Below are 17313 nucleotides of genomic sequence, written 5' to 3'. Positions count from 1 at the left end.
TTTACTATACATGCAAAAACACTCAAGCCGTAAAAAAGGGTATGGCCTTCAAATGCCTGGGTGAAATAAGTTGTAGAAGGTACTGTAGCAGCCAAGAAATATGCCAATCAATTTACGTGAACATAATGCACACAGCTAATATAAAATTGATTGGTATTAAACTTTTTATCTTCACAGTCATTTCTTGGCTGCCACCTTTGATTTCACAATTTTTTACCCCAACTGTTGAAGACTGCACTTTTTTAACAGCTTCACTGTTTTGCATGTATTTTACAGCAATTCTTTTTGGGTATTTTATATACCCCTAAGTATCTTATACACCACAAAGATGGTACGTATAAACTGGCTTTGGAGTTTGCTTGTTTTAAACCACATTTCACTTGATCTACTAATACAATAAAGGCAGAAGTTACAATTGTATTATATTACATACATACATATACTTTTCTTTGACTATTAATTTTGTATTAATACTTTTATTATAATACTCTCTAATAAAGTGCACATTTTTGAGGACTTCTAATACAACACACATAGATTTTCCATTGGTAGATCTATGAAATTGATTATTTGAAACAACTATAAAGAGGAGTGGATAGCTGCACTTATAATGATTGGATTTGTTACTAAAAACCAAGCACACTTTTTAGCAGTTTTGTCATGTTGGATAGCTTCACAAGGTGGTGTACCATATAATAGTCACGTGGGAAAATCCCTGTTGACTAAATTATAAGAACCTAAAGCATAGTGCTATGGGCTTGATTTCTTCACTGGTTGACATTGCTTCAGCTCGAGACATGTCATTCTGACAACAGCAGCAGCTACACAGTACATGTATCATGGACTTACCTTTGTCCTCCTTTGTGTCTAATTTCTTTCTCTTTACTGTCGCAGAGGTGTTGACTCATGGCTTCAGTGTTAGAACTATAATTTTCATATTTAATGGATTGATTGCAGAGGTGATTATTGTGCAGTAAGTTGTTGGTTTGTAACAATGTATAATGTCAAGAGTTCATAATATAGAGAGGGAGGAGAGTATCCAACACTGGTCAAAACACAGTGTGTCCAAATATTGCATAATGACCATCAATACCAAAACTTATTAAATTGCTACTGAAATGGCATCAATTCCAGCAAAGCAATAAGAATGCTTCTCTTTGATAAATCAACACCTAACAACACACTTAGTAGATGACACATTTGTATGGCATTATACTGAAGTATAAGGATATGATGCAATCTTTGAAGGCAGCGTGTTTTGACCAGGTAATACAGCATTGGATACTCTCCCTCCCACTCAACTTGATAACGGGTAGAAATGCATATATAGCTAAAATAGAGCAAAATGGTTGCTTTACTTTTCAGTACTGTCCTTCATTTGTAACACTATAATCTAATCCAAAACAGCCAAGCTGTAAAAAGAGTGCAGCCCCCAAAAAGGCCAAGGTGAAAAAAGATGTGAAATCCAAGGTGGCGGCCAAGAAATGGCTGTGATGGTAGGTTAATGGCAAAAATTTTAATTACGACAATTCAGGTGAGTTTGGTGCCGAATCCTAGTGGAGGAGGCAACACAAATTCACCTGAATTGCCGTAATTAAAAATTTTGCCATTAACCTACCATCACAGCCATTTCTTGGCCGTCACCTTGGATTTCACATCTTTGTTCACCTTGGCCTTTTGGGGGCCGCACTCTTTTTTTACAGCTTGGCTGTTTTGGATTAGATTCCACTTCTTTTTGTATTTATATACCCCAAAGCCGGCCTATGGTCGGCTTTAGGGCTTCCTTCTAACTTTTTTTTTCTTTTCTGCAGGAATTGTGGAACAAAGGAAGAAATGTTGTGTACAGTTTTTTGTCTGATTAGAAATATTTGTATATTAAAAAACAATAAATACTGTAGGTAATAAGGTGACTTCTTATACATAACTGAACTGTAGCTGAAACTCCCATTGTTTGTAGCTGAACTCTTTTCAGAGTGACTTTTTTCTAACTGAAGTCTCTACAATGGTGATTTCTTTCCAACACATATCTCTACAGGGTGATTTGTTTGTAGCTGATCCCTATAAGGTAACTTGTATCTAGCTGATATCTCTACAGGGTGATTTGTTTGTAGCTGAACTCTCTGCAAGGTAATTTCTTCTAGCTGATCTCTCTACAATGTAACTTCTTGTAGCTGATCTCTCTACTGGGTGACTTGTGTCTAGTTGTACACTCTACAAGGTGATTTGTTTGTAACTGAATACTCAACAGGGTGATTTTTTGTAGCCAAACTCTCTGCAGGATGGTTTCTTTGTAGTTGATGTTGCTCTAGGTGACTTCTTTCTAGCTGATCTCTCTACAGGATGGTTTCTTTGTAGCTGAACTCTCTACAGGGTGATTTTTCTAGCTAAACTCTCTACATGGTGGCTTCTTCTATCTGATCTCTCTACAGTGCGATTTGTTTGTAGCTGAACTCTCTACAAGGTGACGTTTGCTAGCTGAGCTCTCTCTTATTTCTAGCTGATCTCTCTACAGAGTAACTTATTAGTCTAGCTGAAGTCTTTACATGGTAGATTTTGGTTGTTAAACTCTCTGCATGAAGACTTGTTTGTAGCAGAACTTCTACAGAGTAAATTGTTTGTAGCTGAACTCTCTATAGCGTGCATGACTTGTTTATAGTTGAACTCTCTTCAGTGTGACTTGTAATGTTCTGGATCACTACAGCAATATATTTGTAGTTGACCTCTCTTTAGGGTGACTTGCTTCTTGTTGAACTATCTATAAGATTAACTATTTGCAGCTGAACTCCCTACAGAATAACTTGTAATGTTAACAGGGGCGGATCTAGGATTTATAAAAGGGGGGGGCTAACTCAAGGTACTAATCTCTTGGGTAGAAGTAGCGAAGCACACTTCCCAGCATGCGAAGCATGCTGGAACTAGGGGGGTCTGGGGGCACGCCTCCCCCAGGAAAATTTTGAAAAATAGATGCTAAAACACTGCAATTTGGAGACATTTCCACATAAAATTCATAATATTTTCTGCCTGTAGATATTTTATATACTGCCTTTAGATTATAGGTATGGCTCTCTGAAGCATTTTGCTAATGGAAAAGTTTGGGTAGGTACAGACAACCAAGTACATGATGCACCCCTCTCACAATTGCACAACACCGAATAGGTGCATGTTAGAATAATAATGTTGAAAGTGGAAAATTTTGAAATTTGAACAATACAAGATTGAATCTGAGAGCATTTTCAATGGAAATTGTGAACCTGAATTAAGTATTGTCATACATATTAACTACACAAGTAGATGAATGAAGCCCTTTAAACAGACCAATTCATTTCATTGCATGTATAGGTGCAGGCAGATTTGGAAAAATTCCATAACAGAACCAACTACATGTTTCCAGTGAATGTTCTATTAGAGTAGTTAGCTGACTGCTCTATTAGAGTATCTCGATCTTGTAAACCTCCAATGCTGATTCGGGTCCTTGTTGCATAAACTTTAGCATAAATCCACTAATAATACCTTGGAAAGATGTTTATAAGGTGGTTTTATGAGTATTTGTATTATTAGTGATCATATAATTATGCTAAGACAAAATTTCATTATAATACTCAGCATATTGATCAAGTAAGGCCTAAATATGAAGGGGGGGGGGGCTTCAGCCCCCAAAGCCCCCCCCCCCCCCCCCCTGGATCCACCCCTGATGTAATAGAATTCTATAATGGAGTAAATTAGCTGAATGCTCTATTAGGGTGACTGTTCTATTAGAGTATCTCGTTCTCGCATTTGCTACACGGAGTTGGCTTTCGAATCATAACTCAGTGGTTTGTAATCTGATTCTTCTGTACTACTGCAAGGACTTTCTACGAAGATTATTCCAGCTATACACCGATTTTCAGCTCATTGCTCTAAGCGGTTTGCCTAGTAGGCGTAAAAACTAATACTTTTTTTATTCATATAAATCGATCGTGTATTTGTGACACAGGTTGGGTTTTGTGTCATATCTCCATGGTCTTTATCTCGATTCCTTTCAAACCACCGAAAGGCACTCCTACGATGGTTACCCCATCTACATAGCAATTTTCAACTCATTCCATGAAGCGATTTACCCTGTAGGCCTGACAACAAATCGATCTTGTTTTACGCGAATAATCGGTCATAACTCCCGCACCATTCATCGGATTTGCACCAATGTTGATGCTAGAATTCGCCTTTGGACTCCCTTTCTGTGTGCCAAATGTCAAGGCGATCGGAGAACGCGTTCGCATTTTATAGAACTTTTTGCAAGTGTGCGAAAACACGAAGAAGAAAAAAAACGAAGAAAAAAATCGAATCTTTGGCAGCTCGTATCTCGGAGATGGCCGGAGCGATTTCCTTCAAATTTGGTATGTGGACTCCCCTGGCTGGCGGGCAACTCTGTAGCAAATTTAGTTCCAATCGGATAAGGGATCACCGAGATACAAAAGTGTGAAAATGACGTTTTCTTTCTTCCTGTCAATATACCCACGGTGTGGCGCGCCAGCTTCTTGGGACACACGACACACTATCGTGTGTCTTGATTATAATGAGTGAAACGTATAGTAGTCATAGTTGAAAATAAAGCAGAGTAGCCACATTACTTGACAGTTAGGGCATGTGTTGGGTTACACAATTGATTTTTATGTGTATATTGAATTCTTTAGTCTTTAGTCATGGGTCAACGTTGAAACCGGGTCACTACTGCTGACCCGGATAGCGTCAGACCCGGATTAATTAAAGCCGAGAAGTGTTTCGGCTAGTCTCGAGCGAGCGAACGAGTCTACATTTTGAGCATTCGATTCATGTTGAGTAAATATTGCAACTTCAGCCTATCTGTAGGTTGAAGACCAAAAAAAAAAAAAGGTCTTCACCTACTGACAATATCTACCCTCACGTATGTTGGTAATGCGATAAGTGGGCGTGGCTCACGAAAGAGCTACGCGATAGCGTTTAGAAGTTTCCACGTCGTCAAACGAACAATTTCGTTTCTCACGTGATCCAATCCGGGTCAGACCCGGATAAATTGTAAACCGGGTCAGACCCGGATGACCCGGAGAAAATGTGACCCGGATGACCCTACCCGGTTTCAACGCTGTCATGGGTACACCATTGACAACTAGGCTGTACTAGCATATGTAACTGCTAGTGTAGATAACCTCCCTTCTTTCATTGCAGTTATCTATGATCCCTACTCAAATGTAAAATTTAGGCCATTTGGAGTGATATGGCATGGAAAGATGAATTAGATAATTTTACCTAGTGCTCTATATAAAGGCCATCAGACCACATTATCTGAATTGCTGCTATCTTGTTGTTTAGAATGTATCCATCTAATTGTGCGCCACTTGCCCAGAGTGACATTAAACCCATGTAAAAACAGCTTGACTGTACAAAAATGTGTGTCCACAAAAGCAAAAGTAACTGGTGACTAAAGAAACTGATATCTAGTGTGTCCAAAAAAAAACAAACTAACAATGGTCCTTTATCATTCTCATGCAGTCTTGCTGCATTCCTATTATTCCTTTTATCTTTAATTGGCTGGTAATTTGGCTTCTCCTCTACACTCACTATTGAAAAAGGTAGCCAAATTATTAGCTAATTAAAAGGAATTAATTAGGAATTTCTAGGAAATTAGATCAACAAAACCATCCCATGGGATACACACTAAACAAGAAGATAGCAGCAATTTAGACATAAATTGATCTGGTCTTTTGTTTGGAGGTGGTCTTTGTAAAAGTGGTCATCACTAGGTGAAATTATCCAATTCGCCATCCCCAGTCCACCATTCATTTCACTGAATCCAGATGCTCCAATTTTTCTTAACTTTCCTTATAACTTCAGTACAAAAGAGAAAATTCTTAAGATACCCATCCATCATCTTAGAGTGTATTCATGGACACTCCTCTTCAAAAATTCTGTATCTCCCTTCAACCAGTTATTATTTTTATTCATTTATCATATTTCCTCATACCTCATATAAAAGCCTGGACTTATATTTCCTTCCCAGCATTTTTGGCCTGTAAACTGTACAAAACCTTATTTGAGACCTGGGAATTTTGTTTGGATAGGTCTGAGTGACCTCTGTAAAGCGACCTTTGTTGTTTAATCAAATTCAAGTCATGCTAGAACACTAGTGGGTATAGACAACCTTTATACAGTGTGTTGACTACATAAACATAAAGAAGTGTAGTGAAGGTCTAAAACAGTTGTATGATACATAATTTGTATGCATGCGGACTCGAATGGACTACTCACATGATCATTCGTAGCACTTTCACTACTCAGAAAGCTTTGAACATAATATTAGTAAGTTTGAAGAACAGCAGTAGCGAGGGAAAGAATAAAAGCTACTAACAGAAGACTCCATTAACATCCCAGGTGTTTATTTTCCAAATGTGTTGAAAATTCCCAAGCTTATAATCAAGACAGGTTTTCATTCAAAACTTTGGCAAATATAACTACAAGGAAAATGCAGCATTTATACGAGGAAATATGGTATTTGTCTGTTAATAACAGTGATACCAACGATTTCACCATAATCCTTAGGCTCTCTTCTGTACCAAATTGTCACATTAGCTTCATTATGGTAGATTGACAAGCATTCTACTTGCCTGAGAAATGTCGATACAAATACCACAAATTTCAAAGCTCATTTTGATGACAACTTTTATGGATCACTTTCAGTTGTCAACGCTTTGTGACATACAATATTTCCAGAAATGGCAAATCTTGTGCATAGCTAGATGTATACTGTATCTGCTTACCTGAAAGTCCAAGATTTGCATGTAGCAGGATCAAAACAAAAGCAAGTAATGTTGTCATGATTGACCTATAATATACAGAGATATAAAGCACTGTTAGTTGTACTTTATGTTCATAGCATACCATGGAAAACAAGCTTGGAATCTTGTTTTTCATCATTTAATATATTATTTTAAAACAATACATGTATACAAACATACTATGTATAAATTTATAGTGATCCTTCTTAGTTAACTAGCACCAGTGCTTCTTCTACCTTGTGGGTTACACACTGTCAGTTTCTACACTCTACATTGTAACAAATGTTTAATGTCAAGAAATGATGAAAGTTTTGCGTGACTTAAGTTTAGCAAATTTTACAAACTTTTATGCAATCAGCTATTTTATAATATTGGCTGCATATTAATTTCACCAAATTTTTATCCACCAACCTGCTTTGCATGTTGCACCAAACTTTCATTGTTTATGTACATCTACACACGTATATACTCTCCATTATATACAGTAAACATCAAGAGTACTTATAGAATGAAGTCTTGAAAGAAACATTTCTGACATTAATAGAGGTTACACGGCAAACGTTGCTTCATTGTTACAGGGCAAACATTGCAAACATTGATAGTTTTAGTTAAAAATAAAATTTAGAGGCCTAAAAAACCTACTTAGAGATCAAGCGATAGGCAGATTTTATATTGATCTTTGCTATTAGAGAGCCTTTCCCCATCTTATACTGCTTATGAACAATCTTGAATCTGTCCCGTGACATGTAGCTAAATCTTAAAAAAAGCTGAGTTATGTATGGACATGTCATTAACTTCCCTAGTTTTTGTTTGAAGAGAAATGTAGTAGATAGGCTCATGCTGCAACTGCGTACATGAGTTCCATGCACTAATTAAGATTTCTGCAACATCTGTATATATAATAAACCACGTGCATGTAATCAAATTAAAATATGATGATTAGTATACATAATTGAGATATGAAGGTGTCTTTTGCAAGTATTCCAACTGCAAGTACAAGTTGATCATTTATTATTTTCTCCAGTTTTCCTCACTGTATTCTGTTTGATATTTGTCATTTATTTTTGTCATTATTTTAAGCTAGTAGCTAGCTAGTGTCATTAAATAAATAAAAGAGACAAATTCACCTGCTTGTATTGTTATTTTGAGTATTGAAAGGGTTATTTTTGAAGAAGGAAATTTTCGAAGCATAGCCACTAAACAATTTTCAAATGCTTTATTTTCGTACAAGTCATGTTCCCAGTTACCCACACACTGGTGCATCACACGTGATGCTTACATAATCAATTTCTTAAGTTAGCGTGGCAACTTTCTTAAATGACTGGAAATGGGGACATGGCAATGACACGCTCTATCGAAGTCGAAATGGTTATACAAGGTTACTATGTGTAAAAAGAAATAATTATGGTCTGCTACGCTCGGTGAAACACTGATTTGCAGGCACCAAATGGACAAGTAGATCGAGAGTGGGTAAAGGCTGGCCATGCTCGTCTACTAAAGGAAAGATTTTAAATGGAGAAGAGCTGAATCATGTTATTATAAACTTTGCACAAAAATTACTTAAGAAGCAATTTTCAACTACGTATCAGTGGTTTACAGAATACAGTTCTGCAAGCAAAGAGGCAGAGTGGACTTGAGGCAATGCTTACAAGTAATTTATTTACATGAATGTTCACCTAGAAGGATCAGACAAGGTGATGGTGTATGACTCCCTGTATGACAGCATTGATGACAAGCGATTGTACATGAAATGTTTGGAGTCTCCAATAAACACAATGTTGCCAAATTCATAAGCAACAGGATGTCTGAGACTGTGGACTTTTTGCAATTGCATTTGCCACAGTCATTTGTTTTGTACAGGATCTCCATAAGCCATTCCACCAGGAAGCAATGCGTCTGCATTTAGTGCAGTGTTTTGAAAGAGGTGGTTGTTTACCTTTCCTTTTAGCACATGGTACATCAACAGTTGATCACTGTTGCAATAATAAGCTAGTAACCTAGACAGGTAGTCTGTGACATGCACTTATGGTTATGATGCAATTTTGTAATTGTATTCATTCTACTCTAGACTGTCTAGGATTGTATTTATAGTAATGTGGTTTTGCAGTAAAATTTTATTGTCTTGAGTTTTCTTCTATAGTTGGCTGTCAGGATTGGTTACTGCAATTTACAACCTGTTTAGTCAATGTAGTTAATGCATAGCTGGAAATATTGAAGTCATTACTAAAAATAATGTTCCTATAAACAATTACAGTTCAAAAACACTGGTAGTACCTACCACTCGGAATCCATTTCTGGCTAAAGAGCTATTACTCTGTAGATACTGATAGACACTGAAAAGCCATTCAGCTCCAAGTGGCTTAAGTACACTCATATGCAAATCCACAAGAGTGCAATTTCCTGGCGCAGTTGCCCAGTAAAACCTCTCTACCACCTGTGAGTACCAAATCTGAAACTTATTCTTCAAGAAATCTTTTACAGCCTTTTATTATTATTATTATTATTATTATTACTAGGACCGCGTCACATACAACCAAGTACATACACCAACGTGACAGCCCCCCGGTGAGGCTATTAGGTGGTGAATGCATTATCCCCAAATCAACTCAATATGTCACAGTAGTGACAGATATAACACAATAGTGGCATCGTAACTAAAGGCCACCAGTAGCTAAGTGCCAGTACATCATTGGTGTGGTATAAATGGCACAGTGATGTGTACAAAGTATATGTATACAAAACATACAGGAGAGAACTATACATTATTGCAGTATTGTATGCAGCAATACATTATAGGCAACATCACCATGCAGATAATAATTATTAGCCAATATACAGCAATGCATATCAACATCAACTAGAGCTAAGTAAGGTTCATCAGTGATGTAGCAATGGAACAGTGATGGGTGACACACTATAGTTATGCATACACAACTTTCAGGAGATAGCTACACAATGCTGTAGGCGTATGCAAGCCAGATAAACCAGATAAAGGAAGACAGCCAAGCCACTAGAGCCTAGTAGCTACGCCAGGTGAAGGCAAAAAAGATTAAGCACGTATTGAATTGCCTGACACCAACACAAAGAAAGTTCGTCATGCCAGCTGCACAAGACAAAATTGTTTACTTGTATTTTATATGTAACTGTAAGCTTATTGTAAAGAGTGTGGCATATGTCAGTTTAATGTTTTCTTGTATTGTTTATTTACGTGAATGAATCCACTGGCAGCTGGCATGGAGACTTGAGATGTTACAAACATAAAAACTTACTTGTAATCTTCTTGTTTACACAAGTGGCTTCTGGCTCTCCTGCACGGGCATCACTAATCTTCTTCGCGCAATATGTAAGTAATTAAGCAAGGGTGTGGTACTGGGCGTTATATAGAATTACACGTATGGTCAAGTCATCAGCACAAACAGGAGCGACGATTATACGTTTGTGCCTTCATTCACAGGCGAATCTATCCCCGGTTAGTTCATGTCTCTAGGCCTCGTAGTTTTCTCAAACATTAATTGTTAATTATTTATTTATTTAATTATTTATTTATGACGTAATTTTAACCGCGTTTCGTATTATTCTTAGTACTTGGTTGTATAATTATTGTTACTGAGCAGACAGCACAGCTGATATGCTCAGGAAAAAAAGCAATCATAAAATGAATTTAGCTACGTAGTTACAAAGATTACAGTTATTGAGTTCCATACAATGTTTGCAGTTCCGCTGAAAAAGAGTCAATATTGTTGCTCTCAATGATGGAAGATGGTAAAAAGCTCTGTTGGTATGAATAGGTAGATGAATTTGGTAGAATAAAACGATGTGAGTGATATAGTCTGGTGGATCTTGTCATTGAAATAAAATGAGGAGGAATTGACAGTGAATAATCTTGATGTATAATTTTAAAAAGTGCTTGTAATCTGGATATTTTACGTCTCAGCTGAAGGCTTGGCCAAGAAAGATGCTGTAACATAGCTGTGGCTGAGCTGAATCGATTGAAATCATTTAGGACCCATCTAGCTGCCCTACGCTGTACTTTCTCTAGCTGTTGAATATTGTTATGGTGGTATGGGTCCCAGATGACTGCAGCGTATTCCATTGACGGTCGTACTATCGTAAGGTAGGCTGTTGCTTTGATGTTAGACGAGCAGCAACTCAGATTGCGTTTCAAGAAGTTTAATGTTCTATTGGCCTTAGCAGCTATATTACTAATATATATGTGGAGACCATGATAGCCTTATTGACAGACAGATCCATTGGCTGTAGTTGGTCTGTACAATTTGCTGGTACCTTTATTATAACAACAATGATATTATTTGCTTCAAGCAATGAGAATATGGCTGGAGTGAGCCGCCCTTTAAATTCATCATAGATCACTAGGTGCTGTGTGATTTGGTTGAAATATTTCTGCTTGGCTGTAACATAAGGAATAATTATTTTGTGAATGTACTTCTTCATCTTCTCCTCATTACTCCAGTGGTTTGGAATAAGTGTTATGTTCCAGTTGTTCGGAAAGGCATATCATGGCTTGGTAAACAGGCTGGTGTCTTTCCTTGGTAAATTAGTTGCAAGGGTAAAAATTCACCAGCAAGGCTAGCATAAAACACAATTGTGATTTGTCATTTATCATTAAGCCCAGCAACTTCTACTCTTTTTTCCCTTTCTTCTCCATCCTACACGGTGACCCTGGAACAATATTAATTCCAGTGTGGCCCCAGTTGAAGACAAATTCTGGAGAGACTTTTTACATTTCCACAACTACTTTAATATCCAAGAGATACTGCTCCTTTAGCTCAGCAAAGCATAATGGATCTATTTTTGCTGCTGTTGCTGCTATCCTTTTTCCTTTTGACAAAACACACATGATCAATCAAGGATTGGTCCAGAATCTGGTTAGTTTGATAAGCCCTCCAGATGTCTTATCCCCGTCCTTATCATGTAGAAGCTTCTTGTTGTGGGTCTTCACTATAGCCTCACCAGCTGCCAAATTCATTGTATAGTGGTGACCATTCCTCCAGTACTATGAACATAAGATTGCACCTGATAATCTAGTATGTCGGCCACGAGTAGTGGCCTTCTCCGATTCAGCAAACTTACTACGCCTTTTAAACCTCTTCATAATACTTTGGTTTCCAAGTACTAAGCATACTCTCCTTAAGCTGGACACAGAACTCCTTGTTGTAGTGCTCAACTGTTGCCTTGTTTCCATTGTCTATACATATTTTACATCTGGGTTTGTTGCTCCTGTGAATGATATACTTTCCTCTGCTTCATTTGGCAATGCCAATATTTTTAGTGGCCTGTTCAATGTTGTCATTAGCTGCTTTTATAGTTTCTGCTGGCATTTCCTTAGACAATAGTTAATTAGGATCAGCAAGCTTGCTTGGTACCTTGAAGCAGCGATGCAATGACATAGTAACAGTAACTGCTCAAGGCTGGAAGAAGCTAATTGATTAATGTAGCTAGGTACACAATTGATTGTTGTTTTGCACTAATTTCGAAGAGCTTAATTTTTGAAAACCCTAAAATTCGAAAATAAAATTCATTCAAACATAATCCATTATACGGTAGTGATTAAATTTATGCAACCTTGAGTGAGTGTTGTCAAATTTACAGACTTAAAGACAAGCTATAATATTATGGATATGAACAAAGGCCTGGAACCTAAACTTTTATTTTTGAATAGCTAACACGTACTGTATGTAATGCAATTTTCCACAGGTATTACATAGCTATAGCTAACACGTAATGAATATCTCTATGCACACGGACCGGAAAACTCCTCATTGTATGCATCCATAATCAATCTGTTGTAGAGTGTCGTGGTGCTCTTTTTACCTTTGCTAACACCATCCTTGCATCATTTCATAAATGTTAGCTGCTGAAAAGGGCTCTTCCAGTTGGCTAACTACACTCCCCCTATCTGAATATGGTTTTAGTTTACACAAAGAGGCCTTTCAGGATGATCTTTGTCTGATATTGCTGGCGACAACCATTACTACCTACAGTGTGTGGCAAGCAATTCTCAGTTGAGCATGCCTTTGTGTTTGAATCCTCTAGCCCCCTCATACTGCTCAATATCTCTACCACAATGTTACAGGTGAGTGGAGATGGAGAAGAAGAGGATGTATGCATGAAGAGATGGTATGGGAGGTGGAAGATGATTTTTTTACTCCTTTGGTTTTTTCATGCATTGGAGGAATGGGTCCAATGATACTGTAGTTTACAAGCATATCACTACTTGGTTGCCTGAACATTCTGAGCAGTCTTAGAGTAGAACACTTCACTGACTGAGGTGCAAGTTAACCTTTTCTTTACTTCACTCAGCAATAACTTGTCTAAGGGGATCTAAGTTGTTTTTGTTCTTCTTTTAAGGACTCAGCAGTTGACTTGAGAGTTGCTTTATAGACTTGACTGATTAATTATTGTCTAATTTATTGTTATTGTTGTTTTATTTATTACTACTGTATTTGTTCTTGCCATCAAAAAACTTCTCCATCACACTGAACAACTGATTCTGACCTTCAGTACATTTGGCATAGAGCTACAGACTACGGCAGCACCGAACAGCAGCTATTTTCCCTCATTACTGCAAACAATAATTTCCTAAACTTGAAGGCTTCAGCTCCCAGTTATGTTATACAATTGCTAACTCGACTAATATTAAATGCTGTGCATAAACTCCAGAGTGGTTACGCGTTTCATCATGGCTACACACATCTCCTGTGGTATTTAACTATTGTATTACTTTTACAGTGTCAAATACAGCGCACACATATATGATAGCTGTGTACAAGTACATAATATACAATAGTTAACAGTTAGTAACATGTCACTGGAGTAAATGATGAAGGGCATACCATCCCTCAGTAATACCTCAAATCAATGGGATGGTGGCCCAAATTGAAGGAATTGTGCCCAAAAAACTGTTAATAAATAAGTCCAGTGAATTGTACTTTATTGGTTGCTGCAGTGACAAACTGTCAAGTCATTTGTGACATGGCAAAAGGAATAACAGAAGCAAAAATTCCTGACATCGTGAATCCAACAATTTACACAACAGGCCAATAGAGCTGGCATTACGACGAGAGGTAAGTGATGAAAAGGTGGTACCACAGAACCTATCAGCCATCTTCTGAATGGAGTCTAATTTAAGTAGATGAGTATAAAGATAAGGTTTCCGTACTCACATACCGGGCTAATAAAAGATTTAAAAAGACCACTCTGGCCAAGATAATCTTTAACATGATAAATAACACCCAGTCGTTGGCGAGAACGCGGAACAGCCGAATCAATCATACAGTAGCTCCAGGTGAGTTTGACGACAATACCCAAGACAATATTTGATCAGAGTCCTCTTTAGAATAAGTAGCTAATCAAAGCAGATATCGCAATGCATTTATACGCTACGTACATATAGCTAGTGACTTCGATAAACGACCAAATACTGTACCAAGTGCTATCGCGCGGTCGCACGACACTGAGCTCACACCACGCAGTCAGTACGGATAGCTACGTAAGTAGCTAGGTCTAAACACAAGAAATACAAAACACAGATAGATACATTTATACTTACGTTGTTATTGTCTGAAACAATCAAGCCGGTTTGAAGACTCAGACCGAACGTGCCGGTTCTACCCACCTTCCTGTCACCAAATTTACGTGGCTCTGTTGGGAACTGAACTAGAACATGCATACACTTTGTATAACACTGTACTATGTACTCTAGGTTAGGCCTTAGTATTCTTCCGTTTCTTGTAATTATCTCACGTGTGTAATAGATAGATAGTTATGGCTTCAGTAGCGTGAAGGGATTGTCACCTCGATTGTCACTAGTTATGATCGCTCTTGTTATCACCTTCGATCGAACCTACTATCGTAGTCTCGCGTGCCAGACGGTTTGTGTGGGGGCGGTAAATAAACCGTCTGGTCACTGTTGCACACATTCCGGGACCACTGCCGGAATGTTGGCAGAGCCAATCAGATCGCTTCGCGCACTCTGTGACGAAACAACCACTAATAATTCAAATTCTTACTGTATTAAATAAAGAACTGAATCTCGGCTACAGATCACTTTTTCGAAAGTTTAACAACGCCATGGGCTTAGTATCTTTGTTTCCCTAGTACAGGGCTCTTAAAAGCGTTCGTATAAGAATGATCGTGGTTCGCTACGGATTTGTGAAACGACAGAATTGTCGAGGAAGACGTTCAGCAATGTTTCGAATATGTCACCAGGACATTACCAGTACAATTATTGTCTTAGTCTGCTCAAAGAGGTGATTGGAACGATTATTGCATCATCCTTGGCGCAAAACAATGCCGTAATGTAATCTAATTGCATTCCAGTGAGTTCACGGAAAGTGTGCAACAGTGACCAGACGGTTTATTTGCCGCCCCCACACAAACCGTCTGGCACGCGAGACTACTACTATCGTTAGCCCCGCAACATTTCTGGTGCTGTGACCACTCTAGACCTTTCTGTCTTCATCGCAAGCGTTTCAACCTGGTACCGTGGTGTGAAACGGTACCCGTAGAGGCAAGCACGCCGCCATATTGACACTTGTTTTTGTTTACTCTATTTTCAGACAAGCTGACGATTCATCGAGATGTCCACGGAGGAGCTGAAGCACAACACTACGTCACGTCGCGCCTACAGATCTCACCTGAAGAAATTAGTTTCGAAGGTTTAATTTGGAGACAGTAGAAATATTTAACTCAGACGCATCCTCAAAACCTGACGCTACCTCACTAACAGACCTTCGCGACCAGTTGCAAAGGAAGCAGACTATTCTAACAGAGATACGAAGATAGCCGCGTCACTCACCGACGAGGAGGAGCTAGAGAAAGAAATCACTGACTCTGAAGAGTATTGCTCTCTCACAGCCACGCACATCGCCAGAATCACACATCTTATAGAAGTCAGTAAAATAACTCAACCTGTCCACGCCCTCCGACCGAGTACAGAGTCACGTGAGCACACGGAGACGCACTCTACCCCAGGGGTTTCCCCAGAACGTATTGCTGCAACAGTGACCCATAAATCCCAAGACATCACTCGTCTTCCCAAGTTAAGCATTCCATTGTTCTCTGGGGATATTCTAGACTGGCAATCATTCTGGGATTGTTTTGAGACAGCTGTGCACAATAACCCTGCATTATCAGGGGTGCAGAAACTGAACTACCTTCGTGCCCAGCTGCAGGGTGGAGCTCTACGTGTAATTTCTGGCCTCCCACTCACCAATGATAGCTACAATGACTCAGTAGCACTGCTACAAGACAGGTATGGACAACCCCACAAGCTAATCAGTGCTCACATGAAGGCACTCATTGATATGTCAGGTCCAACTAACTCGCTTGACTCACTGCAACTGTTCTATGATGCAATTGAAACACATACTCGTTCTCTCATATCACTTGGCAAACCTATTAGTGAGTATGGAGCAATGCTAGTTACAAGTATAATGGGTAAACTACCAATGGATATCAGGTGTAATCTGGCCAGAGCTCATGGAACAGATGAATGGACATTTGACGACCTTAGAAAGGCTATTCACAGTGAAATTCACATCTTAGAGATGGGCACAAGTGATGTCACCAAGCATCATCAGTCTGGATACCCACCAACTGCTACCTTACTTACAAACACTGACAGAAAGACACAACGTGGACATGGCACTACTGAACGGAAAGTACCTACTCCAACCTGTGTTTACTGCCATGGCACTCATGCTCCTGTAAATTGCCTTACTGTGAAAGATCCAAAGCAACGGTTGGACATTGCAAGACAACACAAGTTGTGTTTTAACTGCCTAGGACGACACAGGGTATCACAGTGTAATTCTAAACACCGCTGTCGGATCTGTACTCGTAAACACCACACACGTTTATGTGCTGACACAGAGACACCACCAGACAAGTCAACAACTGGAAACACGTCACGACTGCTTGAGCAACCTCCCAACAGTTCAGGAAATGCAAGTGTGAAACCTCTCATTAACACCACTACTGCTAACACCAATGCTTCACTTACCACGCTGTCATCCCCAAATACTCAACATTCTATGGTTTCACACACAAACAAGATTTGTCTCTTAAAGACTGCTGTTGCCACGGTGTCATCAAGCCATGCTGAAGCTAAGACAAACATCCTGTTTGATGAGGGGTCACAACGGTCGTTTCTCACAAGTGACCTTGCTGATGTACTGTCCCTACACCCAACCAAACAAGAGGATATCTGTATTTCTACATTTGGGGCCAATAACCCTATCAATCAGAAATTAGATGTTGCATCTATCAAGTTGAAGACCAGATCTGGAAGGTATGTCCCACTTTCTGTCCTCATTGTACCCAGTATTGCTGTACCACTAACACATACAGTCAATACAGAAGTAGTGCAGTTGCCATACTTAAGGGAGCTACCACTAGCTCACCCCGTTACAAGTAATAAAGATTTCAACATTTCATTGCTTATCGGTGTGGACCACTATTGAGACATTGTTGAAGACGACATTATCAGAGGAAATAGTCCTAC

At 38.8% G+C, this 17313-nt stretch overlaps 1 protein-coding gene across 1 annotated transcript in view; it reads right to left on the bottom strand.

Annotated features, from left to right (window-relative positions):
- The window catches only part of LOC136254709 (uncharacterized), a 30628-nt gene extending 16156 nt beyond the window's left edge, over window positions 1-14472 (bottom strand). The window contains exons 1-2 of the mRNA XM_066047446.1: window positions 14359-14472; window positions 6771-6835 (exon numbers count right to left, since the gene is read on the bottom strand). Of these exons, the coding sequence (XP_065903518.1) occupies window positions 6771-6828 (58 nt within the window). The 5' untranslated portion in view covers window positions 6829-6835; window positions 14359-14472. The remainder of the gene's footprint in view (window positions 1-6770; window positions 6836-14358) is intronic.
- Window positions 14473-17313: the final 2841 nt, after the last annotated feature.

This window comes from Dysidea avara, chromosome 4 (genome assembly GCF_963678975.1).
Source record: "Dysidea avara chromosome 4, odDysAvar1.4, whole genome shotgun sequence".
In the NCBI taxonomy this organism is placed as follows: Eukaryota; Metazoa; Porifera; class Demospongiae; order Dictyoceratida; family Dysideidae; genus Dysidea; species Dysidea avara.
Note: the sequence above shows the minus strand (reverse complement) of the source record. Positions and strands in the feature narration are given on the sequence as shown.